This window comes from Dendrobates tinctorius, unplaced genomic scaffold (assembly GCF_039654945.1).
Source record: "Dendrobates tinctorius isolate UK_male_01 unplaced genomic scaffold, ASM3965494v1 ptg000072l, whole genome shotgun sequence".
Lineage (NCBI taxonomy): Eukaryota > Metazoa > Chordata > Amphibia > Anura > Dendrobatidae > Dendrobates > Dendrobates tinctorius.
The window spans coordinates 2,868,714-2,887,387 of NW_027361740.1; the positions used below are offsets into that span (position 1 = coordinate 2,868,714).

Below are 18,674 nucleotides of genomic sequence, written 5' to 3' on the forward strand. Positions count from 1 at the left end.
GTCAGATAAATCAAAATGTTAAATTCTTTATGGAAACCACGGGCGCCTTGCCCTGCAGATTCAAGAATGGAGTGACCCATCCAGCTTGTTATCAGCGCATAGTTCAAAAGGCTCTATATCTTAAGGCATGCTACACAATGGTAGATGTGGCCTGTCTCAACTTTTCCTCGCTCCATACAAGTATATGGAAGTGAGGCTGTGCCCACTTCCCGGAAGTGTGTATAACTCATACATACCCTCCAGTCCTGCGTCTGAAACCGGTGAATCCCCGCAGCATACAGTGCGTGCGCTGGAGGGGGAGGGATTCATAAGTCTGCAGTCACCCAGAGTAACTTCAGATTTATTGATTTGGACTGGATAGCCCCTTCAATTTTTTCAAATGAAATAGAAAAATATCTGTCACAAAGTGCTTGAAACTGTGGGCGCTAACTAGGTCCATAGAACTAGGGGCACTCTATCTATCCCTGTCCCCCAGATTATTGCTGAAGGTGGAGACACCGGGTTCATGTGCCTTGCTATGCTCCTATATCAACCCTTATTTGTCCCCTCCCCCACACAGGGAAGTGGGAAGCTGAAGTGTATAAGAACACTAACCAGACAAACAAGGGAAGACAGACAGGGATAAATAAAAATAACAATCATTCAAAACAATAGAATAAGGGGAGTAAAAGGAAGGAGAAACCAAGTAGGAGAGAATGAGGATGGGTACACTAAAAAAAAAACTTTGCAACAATCTCTTGAATAAATCTCCAACTGCCAACTCCAACCACGAACTTCACCTCCAACTCCAAACTATGCAGCAAGAAGTAACACTGGCAATCCCCAAGTGCCAGAGGCAAGCATATATAGCAAAGGAGAGTAGCCAATACTGAACAACTAAAGCCCCCGTCTCACATAGCGAGATCGCTAGCGAGATCGCTGAAGAGTCACAGATTTTGTGACGCAACAGCGACCTCACCAGCGCTCGCTACATGTGACAAGCATCGGCGACCAACCCCCCCCCGCTGGATATTGCTGATCATGCTAGAATGTCCTAGGCCATTTTTTCATTGTCGGTGTCCCGCTGGCCAGCGCGCATCGCTGTGTTTGACCCAGCGAGCGACCTCGTTGGCGACGCAGAACTCAGGGACAAAGGATAGAATCGTTCAAAAAAGCTGCTGCGTGACAAGGTACCAACGACCGCTGAGGATCACTGGATGGTTGCTGCGTCGCTGAAGAGATCTGCCTGCTTGGCAGCTTACTAGCGACCATTTAGCGACGCACCAGAGATCCTTACCAGGTCGGATCGTTGTCGGGATCGCTGGTGCGTCGTTAAGTGAAACGGGACCTTAAGTCAATCCAGGTAGGAAAGCTCCAGGAGCTTCAACTGAACAAATTAACCTTTGCACTACTGGCAAGGAAAAAACCTGCACTGTTAAATAAGATGATGAAGAACTTTTAACCAGTGCAGTAGTACGTGAAACCAGACGTCGCAATATTTCAGCCCTTCTAAGTCACAGTTTTCCCGTGACAATAGCTTTCACCTTCTGATCTGTGTTCTATGTTCTGCTATGAACAAAATGGGACTAGAAGAGATTTTCAAATCATTGCATTTCTGTTTTCTTTACATTTTATACGTCGTCTCAACTTTTTTGGAATTGGGGTTGTATTAATTTTCTGTGGATTTTTAGTAATCCAATTCCTAAAACATCAGTATTAGCCCTCGTTCACATGTTCAGAATTTGGTCAGTATTTGACCTCAGTATTTATAAACCAAAACCAGGCATGGGTGATAAATACAGAAGTGGTGACGTGTTTCTCTTATACGTTTCCTCTGAATGTTACACTCTTGATTTTGGCTTACTAATGCTGATGGAACATACTGACCAAATACGCAACACGTGGCCTTAAGCTGGTGAACAAAGTGACTAGCATTCTCGATTTACAGGACCTGGACTGAATCTTACCGACAGTGAAATCTGCATGGAATGATTTTCCAAACGTGTGTGGATGAGACAGAGATTTCAGATTGTATTTCTATTAGTAAAAATATTAAAGCTTGGTGTAAACTGAGCACTTTGGTATCAGACAAATGTATAAGATATTGACATCATGGTCAATGAAGCCTTAAGAGAGAACATACACTTAAGACCTGAGAAAGTTGATCCTAACATAACAGAGATTCAATCCTGTTGTTGGCACTAAACATATACACCCCGCTCAGAGCCATAGTAGTACAGCTGTGCACCTGAAACCCTGCTTTATTTCTTATGTATTTACCTGACTAGCGTGAATAGAAACCCACTCCTCATCAACTTCATCTAGTATGGAAGGACCAGACCTTTTTTTAGGGACCTCGTCTTGATCTTCTTTTTTGGGAGTTTGAACAGCCAGAATAACATAATCCCTTTGCAGGGACGACTAAAACGAAACAGAAGAATGTAGAACATACAAAAAACAACAAGAAAGTTATAAGACGTTAAGGAACCGTCATATCTGTAAAAAATGTGACACATTTACTGATCCTGTGTAATACAAAACAGCATAAACTTATAATAGTAATCAAGTGTATCGCTGGGACTCATGGAGGAAGAGACTTTGATCAATCCATAGACCCTGTTGTCTAAAAAAAAATAAATGAAGATCAACACATACAGCACCGTGAGATGATATAAGGGGTCCTGAAGGAAGAACCCACATGAATTTTTATGCATTTATGGATTTTTACATGCCTGAGGTGGAAATAGCCTTATAATAAATGTGGGAAGGGCACGGGCGCACCAACACTGCCACAATTGTATCTAGAAATTACAGCACATCTATTATAGCATACGTGCGCGGCACAACTGTTGTCCTGATTTCCTAGTCTGTGGCCATAATACTGGTTGTAGGCTTTCCTAACCATGGGAGTGAGGTTTCACTTTTGAGGCACAAAAGTGTCTTCGTCTAACATATAGCAAAAATGATCTGCTTTGTTAATGTTAATCGGAGGCATTTCTGAATCTATTTCAATAGAAATAGGTCATAAGGCCAACAAAAAAAAAGAGGAGTGACTGATAGAAGGCGGCTTTACAAAGCCACATGGTGCAATTGTAATTTTACGTCATCAAGGCTATGTCGGCCTTCTGTAGGATTCTCTAACGTGGTGCAATTGCCAAATACACTATTGATGAGGTCATACTAATGATGCAATCTTCACCTAACATTGCATCAAAAACCTGTCATTAATAGCAACTCCTGTATCATGAAAATTAGGGCCAATTAGCAAATTTAAGAATTATTTTTGTTTTCAGCACCCCAAAATTTGTTAGGGTTAATTGTTTCTATGACTGAGCCAATTTGGCTGTCGATTAGTGTGATCATTCAGCAGTTCAATGCAGCGTGGTGGAGAAGGTGAGGGCCAGTAATGTAGCTTCATGTTCCCATATAATAATCATGTTTTCATGATTGTACTTACATGTCCTACAAGGAGTCCTGTCGCATAAGACTTTACTCCTGGAATAATCTTTGTGAAGTACTTTTCCACTGCTTCATCCACATAGTAACTTCTCCCCATGATTACAAGATTTCATCGAGTCTGGCCTTCCAGATCTGTATGATGGACAATAACCAATGGTCAAAGTCAAGTAGCAAAAAGAGGATTTTGGGTACTTACCGTAAAATTTCTTTCTGGGAGCGTTCATTGGGGGACACCGGATACGGTGAGTGTATGCTGTTGCCACTAGGCAATAAAAGTTATAAATAATAATAAATTTTATTTCTATAGTGCCAACATATTCCGCAGCACTTTACATTTCGGAGGGGATTTGTACAGACAATAGACATTACAGCATAACAATAATCACATAGATCATAACAAATACCAAGAGGAATGAGGGCCCTGCTCGCAAGCTTACAATCTATGAGGAAAGAGGTAGACACGAAAGGTGGATGGTAACAATTGCCCTGATTGTATGGACCAGCCATAATGTTAAGTGTGTAACAGTACAGACACAGAGGGCTAATAGATGCATAAAGCATGTGGGAACATGATACGGGGAACCTGGTTATGGTGAAACTTTTGGCTGTGCCACACAGGGATAGATTAGGTTAATGTGTTGAGGTGGTAGCTCAACAGTTAGCTCCTTCTAAGCAGGTTACACCCACCAACTGGCACAATGCTAATCATTTAGTGAGAAAGCAGTAGGAGAAGCAACAGAAAACATTCACGTGAACAAAGGCAATATACAGTTGTGACCAAAAGTATTGACACCCCTGCAATTCTGTCAGATAATACTCAGTTTCTTCCTGAAAATGATTGCAAACACAAATTCTTTGGTATTATCTTCATTTAACCCCTTCACGACCTTTGACACCACATAGGCGTCATGAAAAGCCGTGCCAAAACGACCCATGACGCCTATGCGGTGTCATGAAAAGATCTCCCTCCTGCGGGTCGGGTGAGCGGGTTCAATGAAAGTTCACCCGACCCGCAGTTACAGGGGGACCTAGACTTGACCCCAGGGGGGTGGCTTCGCCCCCCCCAGGATACGATCACTCCCAGTGACCTTTTTAGTCACCCCCCTCGCATCTGATTGGAGCTAGCGTCCATGTGACGCAAGCCCTCCAATCAGATGTGGAGGGGCGGAGTAAAATCATGGCTGCCTCATTCCTCAACTTCATCCCGTCCGTGGAAGCTGAGGAACAAGGTGCCTGACTGCCGCCCTGACCTGCGATAACCGCCGCCACTTTCACTGCCGCCGCTGTCATCGCCGCTGCCACCACTGCTCTCCGGTAATATATTTTACTGCCCCGCCGCCTAATTCCAGCCCCTCCCACCTCCGCTCACTCTCCCCTGCCCCCTGATAATCTCCTGCTCCCCTGATCCTCCCCCAGCACCCCTGATCTCCCCCAGCACCCCCCGATCATCCACCTGCTGTCTCCAGCTCTGCCAGCTCCTAAGCCGCCTACTGCCTCCTGTGCCTGAGAGCCCCCTCCTGTGCCCCCGTGATCACCACTCAGCCCCAGTGATCACTCTCCTTAACCCCTGCCCCCATCAACCCCTGCCCCCCTGATTAACCCCCTGCTTCTGCAAATTTTTATTTGCTTATCTCCTCAGCCACCTCCTGCCTCCCCCCGTGCCTGACAGCCCCCCTCTGCCCCTGGTGATCCCCCAGCACCCCTGATCATCCCCCAGCACCCCTGACCATTTCCCCTGCTGCAGGCACCTCAGCCGCCTCCTGTGCCTAACAGCCCCCTCCTGCCCCTCCGTGATCACCCCTCAGCCCTAGTGATCACCCCCATCAACCCCTGCCCCCTCTGATTAACCCCTGCCCCCCGATTAACCCCTGCTGCTGCAGGTTATTTCCTTATCTCCTCAGCCACCTCCTGCCCCCCCGTGCCTGACAGCCCCCTCTGCCCCTGGTGAACCCCAGCACCCCTGATCATCCCCCAGCACAGCTGATCATCCCCCAGCACAGCTGATCATTTCCCCTGCTGCTGCAGGCTTCTCAGCCGCCTCCTGTGCCTAACAGCCCCCTCCTGCCCCCCGTGATCACCCCTCAGCCCTAGTTATCACCCCCATCAACCCCTGCCCCCCCTGATCAACCTCTGCCCCCCTTATTAACCGCTGCTGTTTTTTATATCCACCTCCATCTCCTCAGCCACCTCCTGCCCGCCCCGCGCCTGACAGCCTCCTTCTGCCCCTGGTGATCATCCCCATGCACCCCTGATCATCCCCCACTGTTGCTGCCGCCGCTGGTTCCAGCTCCACTTAATTCTCCTCAGCGCCCTCCTGCGCCTGACAGCCCCTTTCTGCCCCCGGTGACCATCCCCCAGCCCCAGTGATCACCCCTGATCACCCCACTGATCACCCCCTCAGCTGCTGCCGCTGGTTCCATCTCCACTTCCATCTCCTCAGTCCCCTCCTGCCCTCCGCGCACCCGACAGTCCCCTCCTGCGCCCCGCGTGCCTGACAGTCCCCTCCTGCCCCCCGCACGCCTGACAGTCCCCTCCTGCCCCCCGCACGCCTGACAGTCCCCTCCTGCCCCCCACGCGCCTGACAGTCCCCTCCTGCCCCCCGCACGCCTGAAAGTCCCCTTCCTGACAGCCCATTCCTCCAGTAAAAAGTTTCACCAAACACTCGCACATACACACGCACACTATAATAAAGGTTTTTTACACACGCACACACACCACAAGCACAATGTCCCGCTCATCCCAGTCCCAAAGGGTCTACTCAGTTGAGGAGGCATATGATATTATTGCCTCTGATTCCGATAGTGAGAGAGAGGACCCAACCTTTCTCTATTCCTCCCACTCTTCCTCTTCCAGCGACACAGACTTTCCACCACCGAGATGTCGCAGGACGAGAAATCGTCTGCAATTCAGGGAGGAAGAGTCGGAGGCCTTAGAGGAAGAGTTGGAGACCTTGGAGGAAGTCTCACAGCCAAGTGTGAGTTTCCTCCAACCTAGTGCTAGTCACGCCCAACCTAGCACTAGGTCTCCCTCCTGGACCCCCATCCCTGAAAATTTTGCTCCACGGATTCCTGATTTTATTCCCCAATCAGGAATCCAGTTTGAGACTGCCAACTTCAGGGAAATAGACTTTTTCAAAGTCTTTTTCTCGGAGTCAATCATCAATCTCATGGTGGAGCAAACTAAATTGTACGCCCAGCAATTTTTGGCGGAACGCCCAATTTCTTCATTTTCTACTTGGAGTCCCGTGGACTCTGTAGAAATGATTAAATATTGGGAACTGGTCCTTCACATAGGGATTGTGAAGAAACCAGAAATTCACCAATACTGGAGTACTGATATTTTATATCAAACTCCAGTATTTGGCATGGTGATGACTCGGAATCGTTTTGAGGCTATTCATAAAATTCTTCATTTCAAGGACAACACTGAAAGCCTTCCCCGCGATGACCCGAATTTTGATAGACTGTTCAAAATTCGGCCAGTCGTCGAACACTTCAGCAACAAGTTTGCTGAAGTGTACATTGCCGAAAGGGAAATTTGTGTGGATGAATCCCTCATCCACTTTAAAGGGAGGCTTCAGTTCCATCAGTACCTGCCCAGCAAAAGGGCAAGGTACGGGATGAAACTCTACAAGCTGTGTGAGAGTACCTCAGGGTACACTCTCAGCTTTAGAGTTTACCAAGGAAAGGACAGTAGGATCCAGCCCCCAGAATGTCCATCTGCTCTGGGGGTGAGTGGGGAAAATAGTGTGGGATTTGGTCCACCCTCTGCTTGATAAAGGTTACCATCTGTACGTTGATAACTTTTATACAAGCATCACACTATTTCAATCCCTCTCTGCCAGAGCTACCGTCTCTTGCGGTACCGTGCACAGAAACCAGAGGGGTCTCCCTTTGCCGCTAATTGAGCAGCCTCTCCGAAAGGGTGAGACCCCAGCCCAATGTAGCGGCAACATGGTCAAGTTCAAAGATAAAAGAGACATCTTTGTCTTGACCACAATCCATGATCCCGGCACCACGGCCAACACCGTTCGAGGTACCCCAGCACCGGTCCACAAACCGGACTGTGTCCTGGTGTACAACCATCACATGGGGGGAGGTGATCTTTCTGATCAAGTCCTCCAGCCCTATAGTGCCATGCGGAAAGCGAAGGTGTGGTACAAAAAACTGGCTGTGCACCTCGTACAAATGGCACTGTATAACGCATGCTTGCTATCACGATGTGCAGGCCAGAACCACTTCTTCCTTGACTTCCAGGAGGCGGTGATAAAGGCCATGATTTTTGGAGAGGAGGACGGAGCGCGCCCCAGCACCCCTGGAACTCAAGTTTCCCGTATGGTACCAGGGCAACATTTTTCCCGTGAGGAGAGAAAAAAAAAAAAGGTGCCGGGTAGGCTATAAAAGGGGGACAAGAAGGGAAACTCGTTTCCAATGTGAAACGTGTCCCGACAAACCTGGACTGCGTTTGAATGAATGCTTCAGAATTCATCACACGTCCATGGACTAAACACATCCTGACACTCCACTACAGAACTCACCCACACCAGCCTGATATACACAACACCACACACACCAACCTGACGTACACTACGCCACACACACCAACCTGATGTATTATCATGTTGGTATGTGTGGCGTAGTGTACGTCAGGTTGGTGTGTGTGTGTGTGTGTGGCATAGTGTACGTCAGGTTGGTGTGTGTGGTGTATACTATACCACAGACACCAACCTGACGTACACTACACCACACACCAACCTGACATACACTACGCCACACACACCAACCTGATGTAGTGTCAGATTGGTATGTGTGGCGTAGTGTCCGTCAGGTTGGTGTGTTTGTGTGGCGTATTGTACGTCAGGCTGATGTGTGTGTGTGTGGTGTGTACTACACCACACACACCAACCTGACGTACACTACACCACACACCAACCTGATGTAGTGTCAGGTTGGTATGTGTGGCGTAGCGTACGTCAGGTTGGTGTGTGTGGTGTATACTACACCACACACCAACCTGATGTACAATACACCACACACCAACCTGACATGCACTACGCCACACACATCAACCTGATGTAGTGTCAGGTTGGTATGTGTGGTGTAGTGTACATCAGGTTGGTGTGTGTGTGTGTGGGGCGTAGTGTACGTCAGGTTGGTGTGTGTGTGTGGTGCACATTATACCACATACACCAACCTGACGTACACTACATACTTTCCATAAGCGACCTGGTGTCCGCTAATGATTGGAGCTAACTTTCCATTCAAAAAGTCAAACGGCGCTTCTTCCCTTCAGGGCCCTGCTGTGCGCCCAAACAGTGGTTTATGACCACATATGAGGTATCGGTGTACTCAGGAGAAATTGGCCAACAAATTTTAGGATCCATTTTATCCTGTTGCCCATGTAAAAATGAAAAAATGTAGGCAAAAAAAAATTTTTTGTGAAAAAAAGTACTTTTTCATTTTTACAGATCAATTTGTGAAGTACCTGGGGGTTCAAATTGCTCACTATGCATCTAGATAAGTTCCTTGGGGTGTCTAGTTTCCAAAATGGGGTCACTTGTGGGGGTACTCCAATGTTTAGGCACACAGGGGCTCTCCAAACACGACATGGTGTCCGCTAACTATTGGAGCTAATTTTCCATTACAAAAGTCAAATGGCGCTAATTCCCTTCAGCGCCCTGCCGAGCGCCCAAACAGTGGTTTGTGACCACATATGAGGTATCGGTGTACTCAGGAGAAATTGCCCAACAAATTTTAGGATCCATTTTATCCTGTTGCCCATGTAAAAATGAGAAAATGTATGCGAAAAGAAATTTTTTTGTGAAAAAAAAAGTACTTTTTCATTTTTACAGATCAATTTGTGAAGTACCTGGGGGTTCAAAGTGCTCACTATGCATCTAGATAAGTTCCTCGGGGTGTCTAGTTTCCAAAATGGGGTCACTTGTGGGGGTACTCCAATGTTTAGGCACACAGGGGCTCTCCAAACACGACATGGTGTCCGCTAACTATTGGAGCTAATTTTCCATTCCAAAAGTCAAATGGCGCTCCTTCCCTTCAGGGCCCTGCCGTGCGCCCAAACAGTGGTTTATGACCACATATGAGGTATTGGTGTACTCAGGAGAAATTGCCCAACAAATTTTTATTATCCATTTTATCCTGCTGTCCAGGTGAAAATGAAAAAAATTGATGCTAAAAAAAAAAATTTTGTTGGAAAAATTTAAATGTCCATTTTTTCCTTCCACGTTGCTTTAGTTCCTGTGAAGCATTTAAAGGGTTAATAAACTTCTTAAATGTGGTTTTGAGCACCTTGATGGGTGCAATTTTTAGAATGGTGTCACTTCTGGGTATTTTCTGCCAAATAGACCCCCTCAAAATGATTTTAAATACAATGTGGTCCCTAAAAAAAATGGTTTTGTAAATTTTGTTGTAAAAATGAGAAATCACTGGTCAACTTTTAACCCTTATAACTTCCTAACAAAAAATATTTTGTTTCCAAAATTGTGCTGATGTAAAGTAAACATGTGGGAAATGTTATTTATTAACTAGTTTGTGTCAGATAACACTCTGGTTTAACAGAATAAAAATTCAAAATGTGAAAATTGTGAAATTTTCAACATTTTCGCCAAATTTCCGTTTTTTTCACAAATAAGCGCAAAAATTATTGACCTAAATTTACAACTAACATGAAGCCCAATATGTCATGAAAAAACAATCTCGGAATCGCTAGGATGCGTTGAAGCGTTCCTGAGCTATTACCTCATAAAGGGACAGTGGTCAGAATTGCAAAAAAAGGCCAGGTCATTAAGGTCAAAATAGGCTGGGTCATGAAGGGGATAATTTGTCTTAAATGAAAAAACACAAAAAGAATTGTCCTAAAGCCAAATTGGATATAATTCCACACCAAACATAAAAAAGAGGGTGGACAAAAGTATTGGCACTGTTCGAAAAATCATGTGATGCTTCTCTAATTTGTGTAATTAACAGCATCTGTAACTTACCTGTGGCACCAACTAAATCACACTTGCAGCCAGTTGACATGGATTAAAGTTGACTCAACCTCTGTCCTGTGTCCTTGTGTGTACCACATTGAGCATGGAGAAAAGAAAGAAGACCAAAGAACTGTCTGAGGACTTGAGAAACCAACTTGTGAGGAAGCATGAGCAATCTCAAGGCTAGAAGTCCATCTCCAAAGACCTGAATGTTCCTGTGTCTACCGTGCGCAGTGTCATCAAGAAGTTTAAAGCCCATGGCACTGTGGCTAACCTCCCTAGATGTGGACGGAAAAGAAAAATTGACAAGAGATTTCAACGCAAGATTGTGCGGATGTTGGATAAAGAACCTCGACTAACATCCAAACAAGTTCAAGCTGCCCTGCAGTCCGAGGGTATAACAATGTCAACCCGTATTATCCGTCGGCGTCTGAATGAAAAGGGACTGTATGGTAGGAGACCCAGGAAGACCCACTTCTTACCTCGAGACATAAAAAAGCAAGGCTGGAGTTTGCCAAAACTTACCTGAAAAAGCCTAAAATGTTTTGGAAGAATGTTCTCTGGTCAAATGAGACAAAAGTAGAGCTTTTTCGGCAAAGGCATCAACATAGAGTTTACAGGAAAAAAAAAAGAGGGATTTAAAGAAAAGAACACGGCCCCTACGGTCAAACATGGCGGAGGTTTCCTGATGTTTTGGGGTTGCTTTGCTGCCTCTGGCACTGGACTGCTTGACCATGTGCATGACATTATGAAGTCTGAAGACTACCAACAAATTTTGCAGAATAATGTAGGGCCCAGTGTGAGAAAGCTGGGTCTCCCTCAGAGGTCATGGGTCTTCCAGCAGGACAATGACCCAAAACACACTTCAAAAAGCACTAGTAAATGGTTTGAGAGAAAGCACTGGAGACTTCTAAGGTGGCCAGCAATGAGTCCAGACCTGAATCCCATAGAACACCTGTGGAGAGATCTAAAAATGGCAGTTTGGGGAAGGCACCCTTCAAATATCAGGGACCTGGAGCAGTTTGCCAAAGAAGAATGGTCTAAAATTCCAGCAGAGCATTGTAAGAAACTCATTGATGGTTACCGGAAGCGGTTGGTCGCAGTTATTTTGGCTAAAGGTTGCGCAACCAAGTATTAGGCTGAGGGTGCCAATACTTTTGTCTGGCCCATTTTTGGAGTTTTGTGTGAAATGATCAATGTTTTGCTTTTTGCTTCATTCTCTTTTGCGTTTTTTTCATTTAAGACAAATTAACCCCTTAACGACCGCCGATACGCCTTTTAACGGCGGTAATTGAGTGTACTAAAACTACAGCGCCGTTAATTCACGGCGCTGTGGAGAAAGTAAAAAGCGCCCCCCAGTGTCGGATTTTCTCCGGGGTCTCGGCTACCACAGGTAGCAGAAACCCCAGAGAACACGAATCGGTCGGTTTTTACCGACCCCGCTTTTGCGATCGCCGTTATTAACCCTATAACGGCGACCGCAAAAAAAAAAAAAAAAGCCGCGATTATGCATTAAATTTCTCTTTCCTCTGATGTGATCGCACATCAGAGGAGAGAGAAATAGGGTCCCTGATCCCCCCGGTACCTCTCCGTGGTCCTCCGTCCCCTCCCGGTGCTCCCACGTCCCGCCGGCGTCCTCCGATGGGCGCCGACATCTTGAAACTGGCGGGCGCATGCGCAGTGCGCCCACCGGGAATCTGCCGGCTCCGGCTGCCAGATTCCATTCATTATTTTGATCACTATGATAAACGATCATAGTGATCAAAATAAAAAAAAAATAGTACATAACCCCCCTGTTTATCACCCCCTTATATAGGCAAACAATGAAATAAAGAAAAAATTTTTCAGTTTTCCATTAGGGTTAGGGCTAGGGTTAGGGCGAACTAGGATTAGGGTTAGAATTAGGATTAGGGATGGGATTAGGGTTGGGATTAGGGTTAGGGGTGTGTTGGGGTTAGGGTTGGAGCAAGAATTGAGGGGTTTCCACTATTTACCAACTTTGGGGGTTTAAAATTGGTGTCTAAAAATCACTTTTGTGGAAATAAAAAATACTTTTTATTTTCACGGCTGTGCGTTTATCAACTTCTGTGAAGCGCTTGGGGGTTCAAAGTGCTCACCACACATCTAGATAAGTTCATTAGGGGGTATAATTTCCAAAATGGGGTCACTTGTGCGGGGTTTCCACTGTTTAGGCCCATCAGGGGCTCTGCAAACGCAACATGATGCCCGCAGACCATTCCATCAAAGTCTGCATTCCAAAATGGCACTCCTTCCCTTCCAAGCTCTCCCATGTGCCCAAACAGTGGTTCCCCCCCACATATGGGGTATCGGCGTACTCAGGACAAATCACACAACAACTGTGGGGGTATGATTTCTCCTGTTATCCTTGTAAAAATTTGGGGGCGAAAAGATCATTTTTGTGGGAAAAAATGGATTTCTTATTTTCACGGCTCTACGTTATAAACTTCTGTGAAGCACTTGAAGGTTCAAAGTGCTCAACACATCTAGATAAGTTCCTTAATGGGTCTAGTTTCCAAAATGTGGTCACTTGTTGGAGTTTTCCACTGTTTAGGCACATTAAGGGCTCTCCGAACGCAACATGGCATCCGATCTCAATTCCAGACAATTCTGTGTTGAAAAAGTCAAATGGCGCTCCATCCCTTGCGAGCTCTGCCGTGTGCTGAAAAAGTGGTTTACCCACGCATATGGGGTATCGGTGTATTCAGGAGAAATTGTACAACAAATTTTGTGGTTGATTTTCTCTTTTAACACTTGTGAAAATAAAAAAAAAATGGTTCTGAAGTAAATTTTTTGCAAAAAATTGTGCTGATATAAAGTGGACATGTAGGAAATGTTATTTATTAAGAAATTTGTGTGACATCTCTCTGATTTAAAGACATAAAAATTTAAAGTTTTAAAATTGCAAAACTTTCGCCATATTTCCGTTTTTTTCATAAATAAACACAAGACTTATCGAAGAAATTTTACCACTAACAAGAAGTACAATATGTCACAAAAAAACAGTATCAGAATCAGCAGGATCCATTAAAGCGTTCCAGAGTTATAACCTCATAAAGGGACAGTGGTCAGAATTGTAAAAAATTGGCCTGGTCATTGAGCTGCAAACTGGCTCTGTCGCTAAGGGGTTAAATGAAGATAATAATACCAAAGAATTTGTGTTTGCAATCATTTTCAGGAAGAAACTGAGTATTATCTGACAGAATTGCAGGGGTGTCAATACTTTTGGCCACAACTGTAGGCATAACAAGGGTGGGAACTGTGTCCCACAATGAAGGCTCCGAGATAGAGAAAAGTGGAATATGGGTACTTGCCTTAAAATCTATCGCTTCACTGGGGGGACACTGTAGACCATAGGATGTCCTAAAGCAGTTCCAAGGGTGGGAAACAGAAGTACGCCCAGGGCAAGACTAGGCCTGGGAGACTGCAGCTAGCCGAAATTTCCTACCAAAGCGCACATCAGCTGGGGCATAAGTATGCGCTCTGTAAAACTTTGAGATATGACTGAAGACCATGTAGAAGCCTTGCAGAGCTGCGACACTGAGGCCTAATGGCGAACGGCCCAAGAGGGCCCAACTGCACGGGTGGAGCGAGCTTTTACCCCGGGCGGGAGAAGTCTATCCTATGTGTGAAATGCTTCCAGGATGGCAGAGAGGATCCAGCGGGCGATAGTGTTATTGGAGGCCAGAAGACCTCTGAGGTGACCTTCTGGAATCATGAGCAAAGAGTCTGAACATCTGAAAGATGTAAAAGACGTAGAGCCCTGCAATTGTTCAACTTGTGGAGGGATTGTTTACGAGGACGTGTTGGGGATAGTCCTTGCTTTTGTCTGTGTCTTCGTTAACGTGGAAACAATAAACCATCTTTGGAAGAAAAGAAGGCATTGGATGTAGCACCACCTTGTCCTGGTAAAGGACAATGAAGAGCGAGCGTCATGAAAGAGCTGCCAGGTTCCAGACATGCCTGATGGAGATGATGGCCACCAGGAAAGCAAGCTTCTAAGAAAGTAGAGGGAGAGATATTTCCCAAACTGGCTCAATGGAGGTAACCCTGAAGAGTGTTTAGGGCCAGGTTGAGGTTTCAGGGGTTGATGGGAGTAGCAGAATGAGCAACTCCCACTAAGAAGCTCCTGAACTGAGGTTGGGAAGCTAGGTTCCTCTGGGATGGAAGAGAAAAGGACATAAGAGCTGCAAGCTCGGCTTCGCACCAGCAAAAAAAGGCCTTTCAAGTGTGGAGGTAGATGCGGTGTGATGGCCGTCTGCGAATCTGGGCTGCAGTAGGAACAGCACCCCGAGTAACCCCGAGACCCTTAACCCCTATACAGGGATCTGGAATTGTAGCAAGGCCCAGGGGGTAGCTGTTCAGAGGAGCAGTGGACCAGAGCAGGACGGCCGCCAAGGGGTCAAAACTAAAACCCGTAATCAAAGTCAGGAGGCAGGAGTCGGAGGCCGGAGGGCAGCAGAGGTACGAAATCAGCAGACAGAAGGAGAGTCAAAATTCCAGGCCGGGCTCAGTAAAACCAGGAGGGCAGCAAGGTACAAAATCAGCAGGCAGAAGGAGAGTCGGGAATCCAAGCAAAGGTCAACGTCTAAATATCAGAATAGAGGCAGAGGTACAAAAACGGCAGGTAATAGAATGGTCAGAAATCGAGGCTGAGGTCAGTGTTTAACTATAGCAAATTACACAGTAGCACGCAGGGGAACCAAGAATATATCCGGCGGCTTGCAAGACCAGTCCCAAGGTATTTGAGGGATCAGGTCATCCCTCACAGGTTCCCAGACTGATGATGTAACCAAGACCGCCCCTGGGACCTCATATGATTTGGGCTTGGGCAGCACTGGTGATCGGCCGGCAGAGGGAGAGGGGTCCCCATTTGGCTTACCTCCCTTCCAGCTGAATCCCGATGGCTTCCGCACCTCAGGCATCCTGTTAGGCTAGTTTCACATTTGCGTCTTTGTGCGCAGCGCATCGTGCACAAGTAGAAACGCATGCAAAAACGCACATGAGTTTTTGCATGTGTTTGCGTTTATGCGCATGCGTTTTAACCAGTTTCTAGCCATGTTTACCCTCAAAATGCATGCGTACGCATGTCCATTCGCATGCCTGCGTTCCCATAGACTGTAATGCGTTGTTTTGAAGCATTCCGTGCGCAAGCGTACGCATGCTTTTTTTGACGCTTTTGGATGGACCCAAAAATGCAACAGGTTGCGTCTAGACGCACACCTTGAAAAACGCATGCGCATTAAAACAGACAAATGCATGAAAACGCAAGACCATGCGTACGCCATGTTAAACATAGGGACGCATGGGCACGATGCACTGCGCAAAAAAACACTAATGTGAAACCAGCCTTAGCCACATAACAGTCAACAATCTATGCAGCCTGATCTGCAGTTTGTGGCTCTCGATCACACACAAATTGTCATATATCCGTGGGGCACATATAAAGAAATTGATCCTTGATCATAAGATATGTTAAGTCCTCAAAACTGTTATCAGAATGTCCCCTGATAAATTGGTGGAACGTGGTCCTCAAGATGCTCATGAAATCCGCATAGCTGTCAGTTGATCCACGTTGTAGGTTCCGGAACTTTCTCCGATATACTTCTGGGGTTAGGTTGCATTTCCTGATCAGGGCCTCTTTTATGGCCTCACAGATCCCATCTAGCTCTGGCGGGAGTCCAGCAAAAACTTCCAGGGCTTGGCCTCTCAACCCTGGGGTTAGATACTGCGCCCACTGCTCACGGGGTAGATGGTATTGCCAGCAGCTTTTCTCAAACCATCGAAGGAAAGTATTTAAGTCCGAATCCACCTTCATAACAGGGAAGTTTTCCAAACGTGGTCTTCTCGGATTTGTGTCCTGGAGGGGATCAGCTGCGTGGTGTTACCCCTTTCTATTTGAGCCATCTGAGGCTTCTCTCTTCCTGGCGTTCTGCAGCCTCTCTCTCGGCCGGTCCCGGCGTTCTGCAGCAGCAGCCTGTCGGTACTGTAGAATAAGCTGCATGCGCAGATTGGGATCACTTGTTCCCAGCAGTTGTAAGTCCATTTGTAGAGTCCAGAGGCTCCTCAGCACTGGCATTACTGGCACCTCCAGAAGGTATCTCCGCTGCAAGAGCTGGCATCGCTGGGTCTCTCTGAGGTGGACTCTCTCCTTGGCCAGATGCTTTGGTATTTTGCTCTATGTCCTGCTTAACCAAGGCACGTATCAGCAGTTCCTTGGATCTGTCGGCTGGCTCTATTCCTCTCTGCTCATAGAGGTCAGTCAGAGCCTCTTTGCTCTGCTTCTTGTACTGGACTGCTATATCGATGAACAGCATTTGCCAAATAAAAGATAGAAAAGAAAAATGGGGAAGGGAAACTGTTTGCAAGTATGTCCAACTAAGCACGGAGCTGAACCTTGTAGAACTGGTGCACTCCTCGCAAGGATACCAATTCTTTAGTACAGGTAGTAATTGCTTACACCATGCACTAATGCTCTAATAGAAATAAATTCTATTCCACCCCTGCCACCAATTGTCATGAATGACCAGGGAGGATATATTCGTATATCCCACGGCTGCCACCAAATTGTAACGTACCCGCTTCTCAGCACGCCTGCAAGGGTAAATCTCTCTCTTCTCACTCAGTCCAGCATTCAACCTCTGTCCTATTCTGCAGTTGGAGCATAAATCACACCCCGACACAGACTACACACCCCGCTCATACACGCTGCCACCACTCACCGAACACACGGGCGATGAGTCCCAGAAGTACTACTATGTGCCAATCACCAGGAGCGCACTCTCAAAGGCTATGGATTCTGTAGAGCATACAAGGTTCAAACTTATTAAAGTTTTAAGCTTTAATATGAAAGGTACAGTGCTTACAATAAAAGGATATAAAAATATGGAAATTCACAGTGACATACAAATATGCAAAATAGCGATAAAATAAAAGGGAGAAAACTTACAGAATTATCTTACTTTGCAGTCTGGTATTCTGTCCCCGAGGGAGGGGGAATATGAAATGGAGCACAACAGCTAGGCTGCCCCTCACGGTCAACTCTTTTTCTTTGTGTGTAGGCCTAATTTATAGATTTACTAAGGGATCAGGTTTTTAGACCAGCCTCTCATGTTAATATTCTAATTGCTGATTTGTGACTGGACCATGGCTATTTTACCAATGAACACATTATTTTTCTCTGAAATTCTTTGTGTAACCTTTCTCAAAGATAGATGGTGTCAGGATGTAATTGGCATCTCTCTTCAAAAGAGCTGGAAGGTGTGAAATGTTCCACTTTGTGGTTCTCAGAAAAGCCCCCTGGAGAGATGGGAGACAGGAGACTGCCTTCTCAGGATAACATGAGGTCATGACCTGCGTGGAGAGCTGCAGGATAGATGCTAATTTACTGCTGGTCATACATATTTCAGGTATCACTTTAATCAGTGTAACAGCGGCAATCTGACAGTGTCTGTAGGATACTGCGCACAATCCCTCCGATAGGTTCATTATAAATGCTTATCTTTAGTTTACTGCTTATTACTTAGGAGACGGATCACTGCTGCTGTTCAGCTTCTAAATGTTGTACTGAAGCTGGTCGGGATTAGGAGGAAAATGTGCTCCAGCGATCCTGGAAAGCTTCAAATCAGTGCTTACACGCTCGACAGAAAAGCGCTTGTAAGCACTGCACATTTTCTGCGGTGTAGGAGCAGTGGTCGGTCTCCAAGGCAACAAGCTGCAAACAAAAAAAGGTGTTAATATCTCCAGATTGGCCGACAATTTCAATAAACAATCAGACAGCGCCACTTAGGATGATGGGAAGAACACTGGTGGGCAGTGCTGCCGTGCAGACCCCTCTGAGACGTGTGTGGATGATGGCCAAAGTATACAGCAAGGTGGGAGGACACACCGCTTCCATATGGAGTGTGGCCCCAGCTGTGAGGAGGGGCCAGCTATAGATAACACGAGTCCCTCCATGCCCTAAAACTCTCACTAGCTCTGAGCAGGAGAGATCACCGGGGTAATGTGGAGAGCCCATACCGGGGGACACAGATCACACCTCACACAGAATAACACGGCCACCTACCTTCCCTCAGTGAGCCAGGCCAGCAGCCAATCACTCTCCAGACTCTGCACCACGTGACCTACGCTGTGCTGTGCTGTTCTTCTATACGAACTTCCGTCCGCTGTAATACAGTCTGGTCCACAGAAACATGGCCATCACGTCGCCGTTGACCAAGGACGTATTCTG

The 18,674-nt window shown here is 46.3% G+C and overlaps 1 protein-coding gene across 3 annotated transcripts in view; it reads right to left on the reverse strand.

The window, feature by feature from the left end:
• The window catches only part of ODR4 (odr-4 GPCR localization factor homolog), a 103,333-nt gene extending 84,678 nt beyond the window's left edge, over positions 1-18,655 (reverse strand). Inside the window, exons 1-3 of one of the 3 annotated variants that reach the window (XM_073582547.1) lie at positions 18,510-18,652; positions 3,437-3,570; positions 2,260-2,400 (exon numbers count right to left, since the gene is read on the reverse strand). In XM_073582547.1, coding sequence (XP_073438648.1) covers positions 2,260-2,400; positions 3,437-3,535 — 240 coding nt within the window. In that variant the 5' untranslated portion in view covers positions 3,536-3,570; positions 18,510-18,652. Of the gene's footprint in view, positions 1-2,259; positions 2,401-3,436; positions 3,571-17,166; positions 17,228-18,509 lie in introns of those variants that run through there. The other 2 variants (XM_073582548.1, XM_073582549.1) reach the window with 2 other exon arrangements.
• Between the last annotated feature and the right edge of the window lie 19 nt (positions 18,656-18,674).